Genomic DNA, 14,338 nt, shown 5'->3' with positions numbered 1-14,338 from the left:
GCAAGCTAGCAAGAGAGGAAGAGAGTACAAAGCAAGTGGGCAGTCAGAATCTTTCTTGGAAGCCATTACTTTTGCCATATTCTATTTGTTTCAAGGAAGTCCAGCCCACACTCAAGGGCAGGGAATTACACAAGGATATAAATACCAAGAAGCAGAATAATCGGAGCCAAGAAGCTGCCTACCACATTGGGCATAACCAGAGGCTGACTCTGTCACAAGCAGCAATATTTGACAGATAAGTATTTGTATTCCACCATTAAGGAGGATGTACATGTTTCCTTCTTACTCATGTTGAGTGGTATGCTAAGAGGATGTGGGGAAGGAGGTAGCAGATTTAAAAGTGAGAATTGGGGCACCTGGGTGGCTCAGTTGGTTAAGCGTCCGACTTCACTCAGGTCATGATCTCACAGTTCGTGAATTCGAGCCCTGCGTTGGACTCTGTGCTGACAGCTTGGAGCCTGGAGCCTGCTTCAGATTCTGTGTCTCCCTCTCTCTGCCCCTCACCTGCTCACACTCTGTCTCTCTCTGTCTCTCAAACATAAATAAACATTAAAAAACTTTTTTTTTAATGAATCAAGGACGAAGAGAAAAACGAGAAAACTATTACACAAAGAAGGTGTATGCCCATAAACTAGAATTTCTATTCAAGTATTAAAATATTCTCAAAAGTCCCAGGAGATAGGACCGGACAAATGGAATAGTTTACATGACAATCTGCTGCTTAAAGACAACACAGAGTTCCAAGACCTTTGACTGACCCCACTCACCAAGAAATGCTTGCAAAGGAGAGGAGGAAGTACTCCCTAATAATACCTGAATGTGCCATTGTGAGAAACTTCTAGAGACACTTGGCAGACCTCTTCATATTTAAAATGAGAAAACCAATTAAAAATACCAAAAACAAAATGAACAAACTATATTTTCAATGACTTTGTTTCCTTAAAAGGAGGAGTCTAAAAAGAGGAAGAAAAATCACAGTGTTGGGAGAAAATACTAGAATAGGGTCTCTCTTCCCTAATCTAGGCAGGTTGGTGATCTGGTCCCTGCCCATCTCTCAGGCCTCCTCTCTCATCACTCACTGAGGAAAATCTTGCTGCAAAAACCGGCTTCTCTGTCAGCAAAACACCAGCTCCTCCTCAAACCTCCTTTCCTTCAGGTCTGTGCTCAAATGTCACTTTCCCAGAAAGAACCCTGACGGCTATCTAAAATAGCATTGAACTGCCCCATTCTCTTACCTTGCTTTTATTTTTCTTTATAGCAGTTACTACTTTCTGAAATTATATTATGGCTTTTTTTTTTTTTTATATATGTTCGTTTTGTTTTGTTTGCCTGACTCTTCCACAGAGATAAAAGGTTCTATGAATTCCAGGTCTTTAGCTCCTTGATCTTCAGGACCTGGAGAAGCAAGCCATTGGCTCTCATCAATAGACTGCAGGGTGAATTGAAAGCAAAAAATAAGTGAAGCCCCTAAAAACAACATGTCAGGAGAAGAGCATAGCAGAAAGCGGGCGGAAAATGTGAACAGGAGATGAAAATTTGCTAGAACTTTGCTAATACAAACTCGTGCACAACGGGGAATACTTATGTTTGTGTATAATACGTATCTCATTTTTTAAACAATCCAGACTCAAATGACCTAATCTATATTAAGAAAATATTTAAGACCGTATATAGATATTTAAGACAGCATATGAAACATTTAAGACAATATATAAACCGGCCCACACAGCAGCTCTCTTTTTCCAGGAGCGCGCGCTAACTTCTCGGTATTCTAAGCGAAGGTACTGAGTTCGCCCTCCCTCTTTTGTAAAATGTATTCTTGTCGCTATTTGATTGGCTGTTCCTCCTAGGCCCCCATTTGTCATTGGCTACAATGCCAGTCCATCACTCCCGGATTCAAGCACTCCATTGGCCCGCTGCCTTAGAGAGCTGTGGCTGGTTGCGCCCTGGCAGAAGGAGTTCCCCGGTGACGTCAAAGGCGCTCCCCGCCCACATTCCAAAGTCTGGGCAGAGACTTCCCGCTGCCCAGCCTTAGAGGCGGGACAGGGCGGAAAGCCAGACTTTTGATTGGATAGAGCGGACGAAGTGAGTATCCGACTGGTCACTGCCCTAGGTGGAGGCGGAGTCAGAACTGGATCCTGGAGCCCAACTGAGAAGCTCCGGGGAGTCTCAAAGTTTGTGTCTGGAGCAGTAGTGGAAAGTGGGCTTACTGCGAAGGGATTTTCTTAGGATGAGAGCTGATCTCCTGCCTTTATTTTGGATGCGCGCCCAGCTTTAACCCCTTCAGCCTTCAGCCAGATACCTGGGCAGCCTGTCTCTCCCCGACGATTCTCAGATTTCCGAGGACATCGGACGGGAACCCTTGGCAGTTCTCTCTCAGGCAGAGAACGTTTTCCGTTCTAAGTGCATAAGCCACACGCGCCCAGGCGCACACACGCACACACGCACACACCCCCTGCGGACCCGGACCTCACCCTCTGCGGCGGCCCTGCCCGCTCCCCTCCTGCCCTCAGCATCCTCGGCCCAGCGTCCCTCGGACCAGCATGGAGGTGCTGGAGAGCGGGGAGCAGAGCGTCCTGCAGTGGGACCGCAAGCTGAGCGAGCTGTCAGAGCCTGGGGAAACCGAGGCTCTCATGTACCACACGGTGAGGACTGGGCGGGGTGGGGAAGGGGCGCCTTGCAAGGGGGAGGTGTGGTCATCAAAGGAACAGCTGGGGACAGGGACCTGGGAAGGAAGTATCTGGGAAGAGGCAGGTATGCCCAGAGTGAAGAGATCTAGGGAGAGGTGTGGTTTTTCTGTCTGAACAGATAGACGCGGGCAGCTGGCCCTTTTAAAGTTTTAATAATAGTAATGACAGTTTGTATTTCTCTAGCAATTTGTACCCCCCCCCCCCCGAGCCTTTTTCACATCTGTAATGTCATTTGCTCTCGCTGGAAGAACTGTAAAGCAGAAGGGGGAGGTACTGGAGAATAATACGCCACTGTTTAGTTTGCTATTAATTTTGTGGGAAGGTTTTTAAAAAAAAACTAAACAAAGAGGCATTTTCTTTCTTTCGCTGTCACATTCTCTCTTTCTTTACTTTCTTGGTTATATTCCTGTAAGTACGTGTGTGTGTGTGTGTGTGTGTGTGTGTGTGTGTGTGTTGGAAAGGCCCCTTTGACTTTAGGAGGGAGACTACTTTATTTGGTTTCTTGAACTGTACAGCCAAGAAGTCTGCTTCCTCTCTCTTCAGAGGAAAGATCAGCAGAGTCTGGAAAATCTGAGGCAGCTGCGTATTTCAAAAAAGCTTTGGAGAAGGTGGGACAGCTCACCAGTTCTTTGTTCAGCCTTATGCCTCCAGGACCCCTTTTGGGGATCGAAATGTCACAGAACACTGCACATGTTCTGAAAGTTTCCATTTCAAATCTTTGGTTCTTAAATTTGCAAAATGAAATTTGTTTTCCCACAGCCAGCAATGTTAATATGATTTTATGTGAGATCCCTTTGGGTTTTTTTTTGTGTGTGTGTGTTTTTTAAATGCAGAAGTTTGTAATGAGAGAGAGAGAGAGGCAGAGAGACAACACTAATGAGAAAATGAGAAGCTTGGCTGTCTCCCCTTCATGATTCTTTTAAGGGGGTCGGTGCCAGGATATTTGAAACTTTTGCAAAATGGCCTCAGGCTCCACCTCCTTGGCCTTTGCCTCTGGCTGACGTTATTTTGGGAAAAGGGATGAGGGCCTCCCTGTGATTCCCACCAAAGCGTTTGTGGTGGGGCGGTGGTAGAGAATGGCTTGTTGAAAAAAATGCAGAGTGCCGGGCTGAGAAGGAGAGGCAGTTCATGCTGGGGCAAAAGCCAGATGTGTAGCGTGATCTGGGTTTTGCTCACTGAGCCTTTTTTCCCCCCCGAGGAGACCACGTGGGTTGCGTTTGGCTCGGTGGCCCAGATGTGCTTCCTGTTGTCAGTGCAGAACTTACAGCACATTGGCCTTCCAGTATCTTCTGATAATTGGGTGCTCCAGGTGTTAGCCATTTGCAGAGAGGCAGTTCTTGCCTTTTGTTCTAACACATACTGTGAGCATGTCTCATCCAGCGGCTGTAATGCCACAGTTTTGGGGTTGTCTTTCAGCTGGTGGGATGAATTATGTCCAGGCGTATGCGTTCCCTTTCAGCCCGTGACTTGCATTTGTGAGATCACAGGCCAGGATTTGAAATGCTACCTGTGACTTGACATGAACTCCAGATGGGACAGTTTGGACCGGCTCTAATTAAGATCTTTATGCACAGTTTCAGGGGTAGAGACCTTAACATTCCTTTTGGTATTAAGGGCTCAGCTTTTCTATGTCACGGTGATGAAGCAGTGATGTGTGATTATTTTTCTTCCAGTTTTATTTTATTTTATTTACTTATTAATTTTTCTAGTTTTATTTATTTTTTTAATGACTTTTAGCTCCAACACTTAGGGATGTATGTCTCTTCTGGGCAGCTCACTCATACAAAATGCCACTCATCATTGCTACAAGTCCTTGCCACTGTGTGTATGAATTAGTGTTGAAAGAGGTGTTGGATTTAGTAGCACAGATGACTGGATTATATTCCTTCTAAACTAAGGGGAGTTTGGCAGAGATTTGAAAATAGATAAGTTTCCCATCTGTTTCTTGAACTCTGTTGGGTATCCAGTTGCAGAACTGGTTATTATTACTGTTCGTCCAAAATGTGGAATGGCCTGACCTCCAGGTCTAAATAGGGATTTAGTTCCCACACGCATGATTGCTAATGCCCTGTTTTAGCAAACCTGTCACCTACCCGATTTTAAAAACATAGAAGGTTCACATTGCTTGAGGCTGGAGTGGTTAACGTCTCTGGCGCCTTCTGTGAGCCATCAGGGAGCAACGTTTTTCTCATTTGGTTATTGTAAAGAAGACTTCTTGGTTCAGAAGGACAAAGGCTTGGAGGGGGACAGGTTCAAAGTCTACAAAATAATGAACTGCACAGATAGAACGAATATGGACTTGCTCATTCAATCCTGAGTTGTTGCAGCGTTGGGCTTCCTCTCGAAGCGTAAAAAATAGTTCCCTTACAGATGACAAAATATTATTTTGGGCCAGTCACTAGTGCTTTTATGAACATTGTTTCTTCAAGAGTGTGTACAGGCTAAACGTGGGCTCAGAAAAGATGGTGGATCTACAAAACGAGAAGTATGTCTCTTACGGTTTGAAATCATTGTGAGAAACCTTGTTCCTTTCCCCCAAGACCTGCCTGGGTGTTGGGCATTTCTAATACGTATGTTGTGTTCCTCTAAGATTCTGTGCAAATTACATTTCTGGAAATTCACTGTGGGATGTTGTAATTCAAAGAGCAAAACAGGCTGTAAACTTTATATTGTATATATACAGTTTATATTCAGAAGGATGCTCAAGAAATAGATTATTGTTTCTGGCAAGGGGACCTGGGGACTGGAGGTCAAGGGAGGGAACAGGGGAGAGGGGGTTACTTACATACTATCCCTTTTGTACTGTTCTAATTTTTACCTCCTGAGTGTATTTAGAAAATGAAGAACTAAAGCTTATAGGCACCATGTAAAACTGGACTAGAGGTAATTTGAGCCTGAGTCTCCATAGGGGCAGCGGGGATCTGGTGCTCCATTAAAGCTCAACACCTCTCAAGTCAGTGGAGGCCTTGGGTGAAGAGAGGAGGCAGGAATGCTTGGTGGAAAGGGACTCTCAGGGTGGAGGATTAATAGTGGGTTTGGGTGTGATAAATTTTATGATCTTGGTAACTTTCTTATATCTCGGTTTAACAATATGGAAAATAGGGATTTTTTTTTTCAATTTTTGCAATGATTTTAATCTTTGTAAAAAATTATACGATGGGAACTACGAAGTCTTGGCAAAGATAATGACAGATGTTCTGCTTGTTTTCAATGCAATTCACGTAAATCCAGTACTTTGTAAGGTTCTTTAGTGGTTATGCACTAAAATTTTATATCTCGTTGGTTCTTAAAATGAAACGACTGATTCCAGACAGTGGGAGGTAGAGAGTTAAGGGAATGTTCAACCTGCCTGGTGTCCGGATGTGAAGGCCATCTGGCTTCCTCTTCTATCCCTGAGTGCCGGGATGGAGTTGGCTGATCTCACAGGCTGGTGGTTTCCCCTTCCTCCTGGCTGGCCCAGCAACTGATGTGGCTCCAATGGGATATTGGAGCTTTCGGGCTGATGTTCCACCTTGGAGATAACTCCTATTGTTGGCCTGTGGCCAGGTCCTGAGGGGGAACCTGGGTCCCTGTGGCTTGAGAATATCATTCATTACTTATCACCTGATCTCCACAAACTGAATGATAACCATTGAGTTCACGTAGAATTGCAAAGCAAACATACTTTGTCTTCAAGGCCCTCACTTCACCATTCTTTACCTTTGTTTTCAGGTTTTCCTCCCTTCTTAGACCCCAAGGACTCACTGTAATGGTGTTCTCTTTCTAACCCCTCCTCTTAAATTTTGCTCTCATGAAAGATTTGATGAACTTATACTAAAAATTTAAATATTAGTAAGGCATAACATATGACCCCCTAAATGGGTGTTTACAATTACTTCAGCTCAAAAGGGTGAATCTGTAAATGGAGAACTTAAAGCAATATCCAGGTTGTACAGGAGGAATATTTGGGGAATAGAGGGAACTTTCACTATTCTTCCACTGTTCCATATATATGGCCCTTATTCATAGGGCAACCAGGTACATGTGTTGCTAATTAATCTATAATTTAATGGATTTTCATTGGCTTGGTGAAATTTCTTTGACCCATTATATTATTGTCTCTGAAATTGTTCGCATAGTGATAACACAGGTTGGGGATGGGGAATTCAGACACAGCCCTGAAGGATGAGACGGTGAGGCTGAGTTTTGTACTTGCCCTCTTTCTTTAATTTTTTTTTAACACTTATTTATTTTTGAGAGACAGAGAGAGACAGAGCACGAGCAGGGGAGGGGCAGAGAGAGAGGGAGACACAGAATCCGAAGCAGGCTCCAGGCTCCAAACTGTCGGCACAGAGCCCGACGTGGGGCTCAAACTCACAAACCGCGAGTCGATGACCTGAGCCAAAGTCGGACACTCAACCCACTGAGCCACCCCATGTACTTGCCCTCTTTTTTGAAAGACCTCTGAGTAATAGTATTCTATGGAAGCAAGGAGGTCTGATGTGAATTTGCTCTTACAAGAGATACAAGATATTGTATGTAGATTAATAATTGATTAATAATTATAAAGTTTGCAGCTGTAACTAACTGAAAACTGATTCAGATTGCTTATACAATAAGTAAATTATTATGTCATGTTGTAAGAGTCCTAGAAGTATGGCTCTTGGCTCATTTGGCGACTCCTTGGTATCATTGTGGTCCTAAGTGCCATCCATCTATGTGCAGATTTCACCTTCAGGTTGGATGCAACCAGGAAGCAACTCATTCCCATATGCGTTTCGGGTGTTCAATTCAAAATGACAAATGTCCAAAGGAAAAAGAGAGGTTGTATCTTCCTGTGTCCCTTTTTAGGATGGAAGAAACTTTTTTCAGAAGCCTATCAGCTGATTTTACTTTGAGCTTCGTTGGCAAGGATTGGGTCACTTGACCATCGTAAAACCAATGGCTGGAAAGGGATTTATATGATTGGCTCAGATCAGTCATTTGGGGACTGAGGAGCGATTGGAGGCTCAATCAGCATGACCATTGTAGTGATCCTTAGGAAAATAGTCTGAGTTGGCAGTCCTTTCTGTAGTGGGTTTGTTTGACCAATGGCTGTTTTCCTCACAGAGGTGGGCTAGCAAATGGAACATGTTTTAAAATCTACAATAATTAGGGGCGCCTGGGTGGCGCAGTCGGTTAAGCGTCCGACTTCAGCCAGGTCACGATCTCGCAGTCCGGGAGTTCGAGCCCCGCGTCGGGCTCTGGGCTGATGGCTCAGAGCCTGGAGCCTGTTTCCGATTCTGTGTCTCCCTCTCTCTCTGCCCCTCCCCCATTCATGCTCTGTCTCTCTCTGTCCCAAAAATAAATAAACGTTGAAAAAAAAAAAAATTTAAAATCTACAATAATTAGCCTTGGGAATAAAATATCAAACCAAGTACTGTGCCGCTTGCAAAGCTCTAAGGATGTTATTTAGCTGTGCTAATAGCACCCAATGAAGGAAGACCATAGAGACAGGAATAGCCTCTCCAAAATACACACAAAGGATATCTGGGAGAGTGTGCCGCTGTGTCCCAACTCACTAACTAGAATTAACTATATTATCTGAACTGTCTGCATCAGGGTCAAATATCAGGACTGGAGGTAACTAAGTCCGTGATCATGCTTATCATGCAAGACAAGAATGACTTGTTTCGTTCAAGGGCCACACAACCTCTGATCAGCAGGTGGAAAGCCGAATGTCAGTGTTCAAAGAAGCTGTATTCTCAGTTGTTTATAGCTATTCAAATACTGATAAGCCCATGTGTGCCTGTTGGCATCTTGAACTGCCTGCCTCAGTCTGGCATGGCTCAGACCTGTCTGCTGACTGACTTGGGGCAAATGGCCCTAGGCCTTGGTTGGGCCCTTAGTAGGGTTTTGGGCCTACCGTTGTAGGATGTCTGAATTGTCCAAGTGAGTGCTTTTATGAATGAAGGGAGTGTTCATGATCCCTGCCCCTGCAGAGTCAGGATTGAAAGAAAATGATGAGAACCATGATCTTTGGGTCACCCTTGAACCTATTCCTCTTCCTCCCTGCTCATCACATGCGCTTCTTCTCTTCCAAATAAAGTTCTAAGTGACCTCGATTTTCCCTGAATCGAATCACATAGGTCATCTGTGAGGCGCATAGGAGGCAATGGCCTGTATTGTCTACAGAGAACCTGAGGCCTTGAGCACTGAAGAGATTTGCTCAGCTGAAACACAAGCTCCTTGAGGACAGGGACATGACTTTGGCTCTGCTGTCGTCCCATGATGCTTAGCCAAGTGCAGGATGCTCAGAGATACATAATTAAGTGGAGTGAGGCAGTCTTAGAGAAATGATAAGCTTGGTGGCCTTGACCTCTTTTGTTAATATATTTTTAAAACTCTGAATTCGTGTAAATGCTTCTGCAAATCTGAAAATTTAGTGGAAAGCAACATGGGTCATTTGGCATCAATAACTCTTCTTGCATAGTTTAGAGAACAAGGTGGGAGTGTGGATGGCTGTCTAACAGTCCCAGTTTCCACTAGAGTGGCATTGCAGGCAGCATTGTGGAAAGGGTGGGCTTTTGAGTCAGGCAGATTTGTTGTCAAGGGCCACTGGTTCTCCAGTGACCTTCCGCAAGTTACCTCACCTCTTTGGGTCACGGTTTCTTCCCATGTCACTGCCTGGCCTTGATAGATAGGCTTTTCCACTCTCTCCCCTAATCTGGGGAAGAGAGGTCCTCACCTCAGGAGTCTGACATCATTCGGGAAGCACGGGGGCCTGTAATTATCCTCTCTCACACATCTTCATTTCCTGTCCTTCTGCCTTCTGCTGTAAACATACGTCTCTGCTGTTGCTCCTTCATGCTCATTTTTTTCTCCCTTGTTTACTGCCAGGTTTTCTCAAACAAGTGGGCAATATCTACAGTCTCCGTTTCCTTACTTTCTGCTTACTTCCGCACCCTGTCTGTTCTGGTTCCTACTGTTGCTAGAAGATCGTCCAACTTCTGTCTAGTTGCTAAATCCAGTCTGTTCTCTGTCCTTACCTGCTAGGCCTCATGGAAGTAACTTGGCAGCATTGACCACAAGGTCATCTCCTAACTCATTCTTGCTTTTGGCTTCCGTGACAGTCTGGTGGGCTTAGCTTTTCCTTCTTCCCTGGCTTCCTTACTACCTGTTAAATGTGAGCAGTTGGTACCTTCTTTCTGTACGCTCTCCTGGGCTCCTCTGTCACCTTCAATACAGCTGGTTCTCAGATTTTCATATCTATTACTTGTCTCTTGATGGAAAGTGGGAGCTCTTTGGTATAACCCAAGATTCTTCTGGGCCCTCATTGGCTGCGGAAGAGCTGTGGCTGGGTAATCCTTGAATCTTCATGATGCATTACTCTAAGAGTTGGGGACACTTTGAACCCCCTTAGCACTGCATCCCATTTATCTCAGGGAATCTTTACTGACTCAGCTCTCCTGCGTATAGATGCATGAGAAGCTCACAGGTCATTACTGGGACACAGTTGTTTCTAGAGTCAGTGTCACCCATCACATGGAAGCTGTGTTTTGGCTGGGCTCGTGCTTATTCTTCAGATTGGGAAACACTTTGTGGTGTTCTGGGGTGGTATGTCTGATTTTTTTCTAGGACTGTGTGGAAGGTCAGTGCAAAAATCAGACATAACCTCTTAGAATCATGTACCATGTATTCCTCTGTTGTGTATAACTGCTGTCAATCTCAGTTACAATTGCCTCATGTTGAACTGTCTGCCTTTGAACTGCTGTATTGTGGAGTAATTTATTTATATAGATTGTGCTGACATTACTGAAAAGCTTTGAGGTGTTATTTATTTATTTATCTATTTATCTATTTATCTTTTTTAAAGAGTTGAGATGGGGTACTCTGAGCCACCCAAATTTCTATGCCTGCTTCTTGTTAGAAGTATCGACAGTGTCTCTTGGAAGAGAGTTCTTCCTTGGCGCATAAGGCATCTTGTTGTGTGAATTCATTTTGAGACAAGTTTACTTGACATTCTGGGTCTCAGTTTATCCAGTTGTAAAATGCTGCATTGGTATCGCGTGGTCCCAGAGAGTTTTTTTAAACCCCGTAGTTCTATGCTGGATATCATGCTCCTACCCTTGCAAGGCTCTCAGCTTTAAAAAATGATTTAAAACACCAGTAAGTAGATTTAGTTGATTCCTTGTATAACTGGGGCAGCTAATTGGCAGATGTCATGCTGCATTTTGTAGCCTCTGTTTTCTGACTTAAAACCTTGCTTCAGTAAATCCCAGACAAAATAAAGAATGGAAAAACAGAGAGGCACAGAGGTAGGAAACATTTTTTTAACATTAGAAAAAAAAAGTCCTCTTCAGACTTCTTGGCAAATAAGAGGAGTCTGGGGGAAAAAAAAATCCATAAACAGTTTCCTAGTTGTCTGAGTGGAAAATCCTGGTTTTTAACATTTCATATCTTGGAAATGTCTGAATAGTTTTTGTTTAAAGGGAAATTCCTTTTGGCTGAGAAAGAGCCTGCAGGATTCAAACTGATAGGGTGATGTTTTTAGAAAACTTGGGGGAAATAAGGATTTGTGATGAAAATGCTTTCTCACTGGCCAATTGTGTTAAGCAGAAATTTAAATCCAAGGTTACCAATCATAACATTGTAAAGGTTCAAATATTAACTCCTTCCTTCCCATGGCTTCCTGTCCACGCATCCTGGGGAAACATCTCTCACAGTCGGTCCTTCCTCCAATTTGAGGAACTTAATGAACTGCTTTTCTAAACCTGTGCGTGTTCTAGGCAGGAGGATATGACATTTGTGACCTTGTGGCCCTCCCAGTAGAGTGGGAAGGAAGATGTATAAACAAGTCATTAAGTGTCTGGTGTACATTTTGCGTTAGAGCTGTGTTCAAAGTATTTCTGGAGCACAGAGAACACAAAGAGTTTGGGAACACCTCACAGAGCAGGTGAGATTTACAGTGGGTCCTGACGTAGAAAACAGGAGTTCTTGAGGCAGTGGGAACAGCAAGTATAGAGCAGGAATGTGCAAAATGTCATGGTTGACTCTAGGAATCCCAAGTAGTTTTATGTACTTTGAGAGTAGGTGCCCTGCAGAGAGTGTTGGGGTATATGACAAGATCATAAAAGGTCTACATGCCTGCTTAACCATTTGGCCTTTCTTTTGTGGGCAGGAAGGTGGGAGGCTGTTAGGGCTTTTAACAAGAGAGGGACAGGAGCAGAAGTATGTTGTCGAAAGGAAACCCTAGTGGTTACGAAGGATGGATTGGAGGGTAGAATTAATGGTGGTGAGATGATCTGTGGCTGCCTATTTCAGCCGTGAGGTCGAACAAGACACCGTGAGGGCCTTGGACCCGACCGGGACGAACACATGAATGCAAGCAAGGGCTGGGAGCCAGACCGGGAGACATGGGGACCATGAGGGACCGTGAGGGGGATATGGGAGACCTCCTGTTTTCTGAAGTGGCAGACTGAGTTGGCGGGGCTTCCAGTGACCTGGAAAGGGGATATTTAGAGGAGGAACGCGTGCGGCGGGGAAAATAATGAGTTCCCTTTCAAACATTGATTCTAATGTGTCCATGGAACATTCGGAAAAGGCCTTTGGGAACTTGGATTTAGAGTTCTGGAGAAAAGTCTGGACTGAAGGCGTAGACTTGGATGTTGCAAGTCTAGTGGGGATCACTGAGGCCAATAGCCCACAGAAGCTGGTCCAGGGAGGTCAAGTGAGAGTGACGAGTAAGAGAAAAGCTAAGGATGGAGCCCTGGGGGCCCTAGAACGGTTGGCCAAGGAAGAGGAATCTGCAGATGGAACTCAGAAAGAGCCGATAGGAAAATGTGGAGAAAATCCAGGAAAATCCCATCACAGGATCCAAGAGAAGAGAGAATTGCTACAGAGTGGTTAAGACAAATAAAGACTGAGCGTGCACTGCAGCTGGCTCCAAGGACTGTGTGCATGGCAGCTGAGCGCAGTGCCTGTGTCTCAGGGCCATGGCGGCCTCCCTGTGGTCTGAGCCCGTGGCATGCTATGTGGCATTGTGCTTAGCGGGCGGAGGCCTGGTTTCCAGGCAGGAGTGGAAGACAGACGGACAGCACCTAGGAGTAAATATGCAAGGTGGGTAATATATGCAACACTGCCTCTTTCTTTCCTTTGTTTTTACAGAAGCCTAAAACAATCCTTAAAATTGGCCTTGGAGACTGTCACAGTGTCCAGGCACTTTTATGAAGGTACTTTCTTCATTCTTTTCTCCAGGCTGAGGCAATCTGTCCCTGGATGTCCTTCTGGCTGGCAACCAGGAGTTTGGGCGTGTGTCCCTTTGTGCATGTGTCATTTATGGCCTTGGAGCATGCAGAAGGCTGGTCTTTGGACTCTTAACACCTGTGTAAGAGTGTTGGGATTTACCAAATGCCTGTAAGATGTGAGGCTTTGCTTTATTTCTTCTGATTCTTCCCACGAAGGAAGTATAGGGTAGACCCCACTGACTGCCAAAGATGGGTTTGATTACAGATAACATCAACCCTATTCAACAGGCAGAGAACCTAATTGGCCCCATTTTTGTATGCTATGATAGTAGGCGAGGACAAATGGCTTTGCTATAAGAACATGAGCCTGAGGGTTTGCCAGTGGAAGGAATGGTAAAATAAATGATGCAGCTTCAAAGAAAATGTGCAGCTACAAGCAGTTCCTGGGTTTCGGGACCTACACAGGGGACTCTCGTGGGACACCCTGCAGCCACCTCCCTGCCCCCTGCGTGTCCCCTGCGTGTCCCCTGCGTGCTGCGGCTGACTTCTACCTTTGTTCTCTGCTGTGCTTGTGTGGCCCTCGGCCTCCTGGGAGATGAGCAACAGGCATGGGAGGAGGAGCTGGGCAGCCAGGACTGAGGGCCCACAGGAGGGCGAGAAGAGGAGGGGATGGGGAGGAGGGAGAATTCCACTTCCCCCAGGGAGGAAGCAGGTGGCCCTTCTCAGCCCTGAGCAGAGCAGACACCTGTGAGGAAGCTTAGGAACCACCCCGAGTTTCAGCTGCACTGTGGGTTGAGTGGTCTCTTGGCTGCCTAGGTTGTTTCCTAGTCATCTTGTTTGCTGGCTTCTTATCCCATTCTTTCAGTAACAGAATGTCCTGTGAAGAACCTACATTACAAACGTAAAAACAGTAGACTTAAGGGGCCCGGGTGGCTCAGTCAGTTAAGCGTCCAACTCTTGATTTCTGCTCAGGTCACAATCTCAAAGGTTCAAGAGTTCAAGCCCCGAATGGGGCTCTACGCTGCCTGTGCGGCACCTGCTTGGGATATTCTGTCTCCCTCTCTCTTTGCCCCTCCCCTACGAATGGGTACACCCTCTCTCGCTCTGTCTCTCAAAATAAAGAAATACACTTGAAACAAAATAGACTTCATTTTTTAAAAGAGTTTTAGGTTCACAGTAAAATTGAACAGCATGTATGACGAGTTCCCGTGCACCCCCTACCCCCCCCGGCACCGTGCACAACCTCTACCATGGTGTCCGCATCCTGCTGCTGTGAAGTTTGGAATGGGGAGTCAAGATTCATCAGCTGGGGTTACCTGAGGCAGCTTTTGATTTTAACTTTTTTTTTTTTAATTAGTCACAGAGAGGCTTTCTTTTTAGTCCAAGAAGCTAAATAGCTCACAAGAGCCTTAAATAGGTGTGTGTGTCCGGTGGGGGGGGGGG

General features: G+C 45.2%; 1 protein-coding gene across 3 annotated transcripts in view; it reads left to right on the top strand.

The window, feature by feature from the left end:
- The first annotated feature begins 2,126 nt into the window (after window positions 1-2,126).
- CREB3L2 (cAMP responsive element binding protein 3 like 2) overlaps window positions 2,127-14,338 on the top strand; it is a 120,244-nt gene continuing 108,032 nt past the window's right edge. Inside the window, exon 1 of one of the 3 annotated variants that reach the window (XM_045495804.1) lies at window positions 2,127-2,645. In XM_045495804.1, the coding sequence (XP_045351760.1) occupies window positions 2,544-2,645 (102 nt within the window). In that variant the 5' untranslated portion in view covers window positions 2,127-2,543. The remainder of the gene's footprint in view (window positions 2,646-14,338) is intronic. The other 2 variants (XM_045495807.1, XM_045495805.1) reach the window with 2 other exon arrangements.

This window comes from Leopardus geoffroyi, chromosome A2 (assembly GCF_018350155.1).
Source record: "Leopardus geoffroyi isolate Oge1 chromosome A2, O.geoffroyi_Oge1_pat1.0, whole genome shotgun sequence".
Lineage (NCBI taxonomy): Eukaryota > Metazoa > Chordata > Mammalia > Carnivora > Felidae > Leopardus > Leopardus geoffroyi.
Note: the sequence above shows the minus strand (reverse complement) of the source record. Positions and strands in the feature narration are given on the sequence as shown.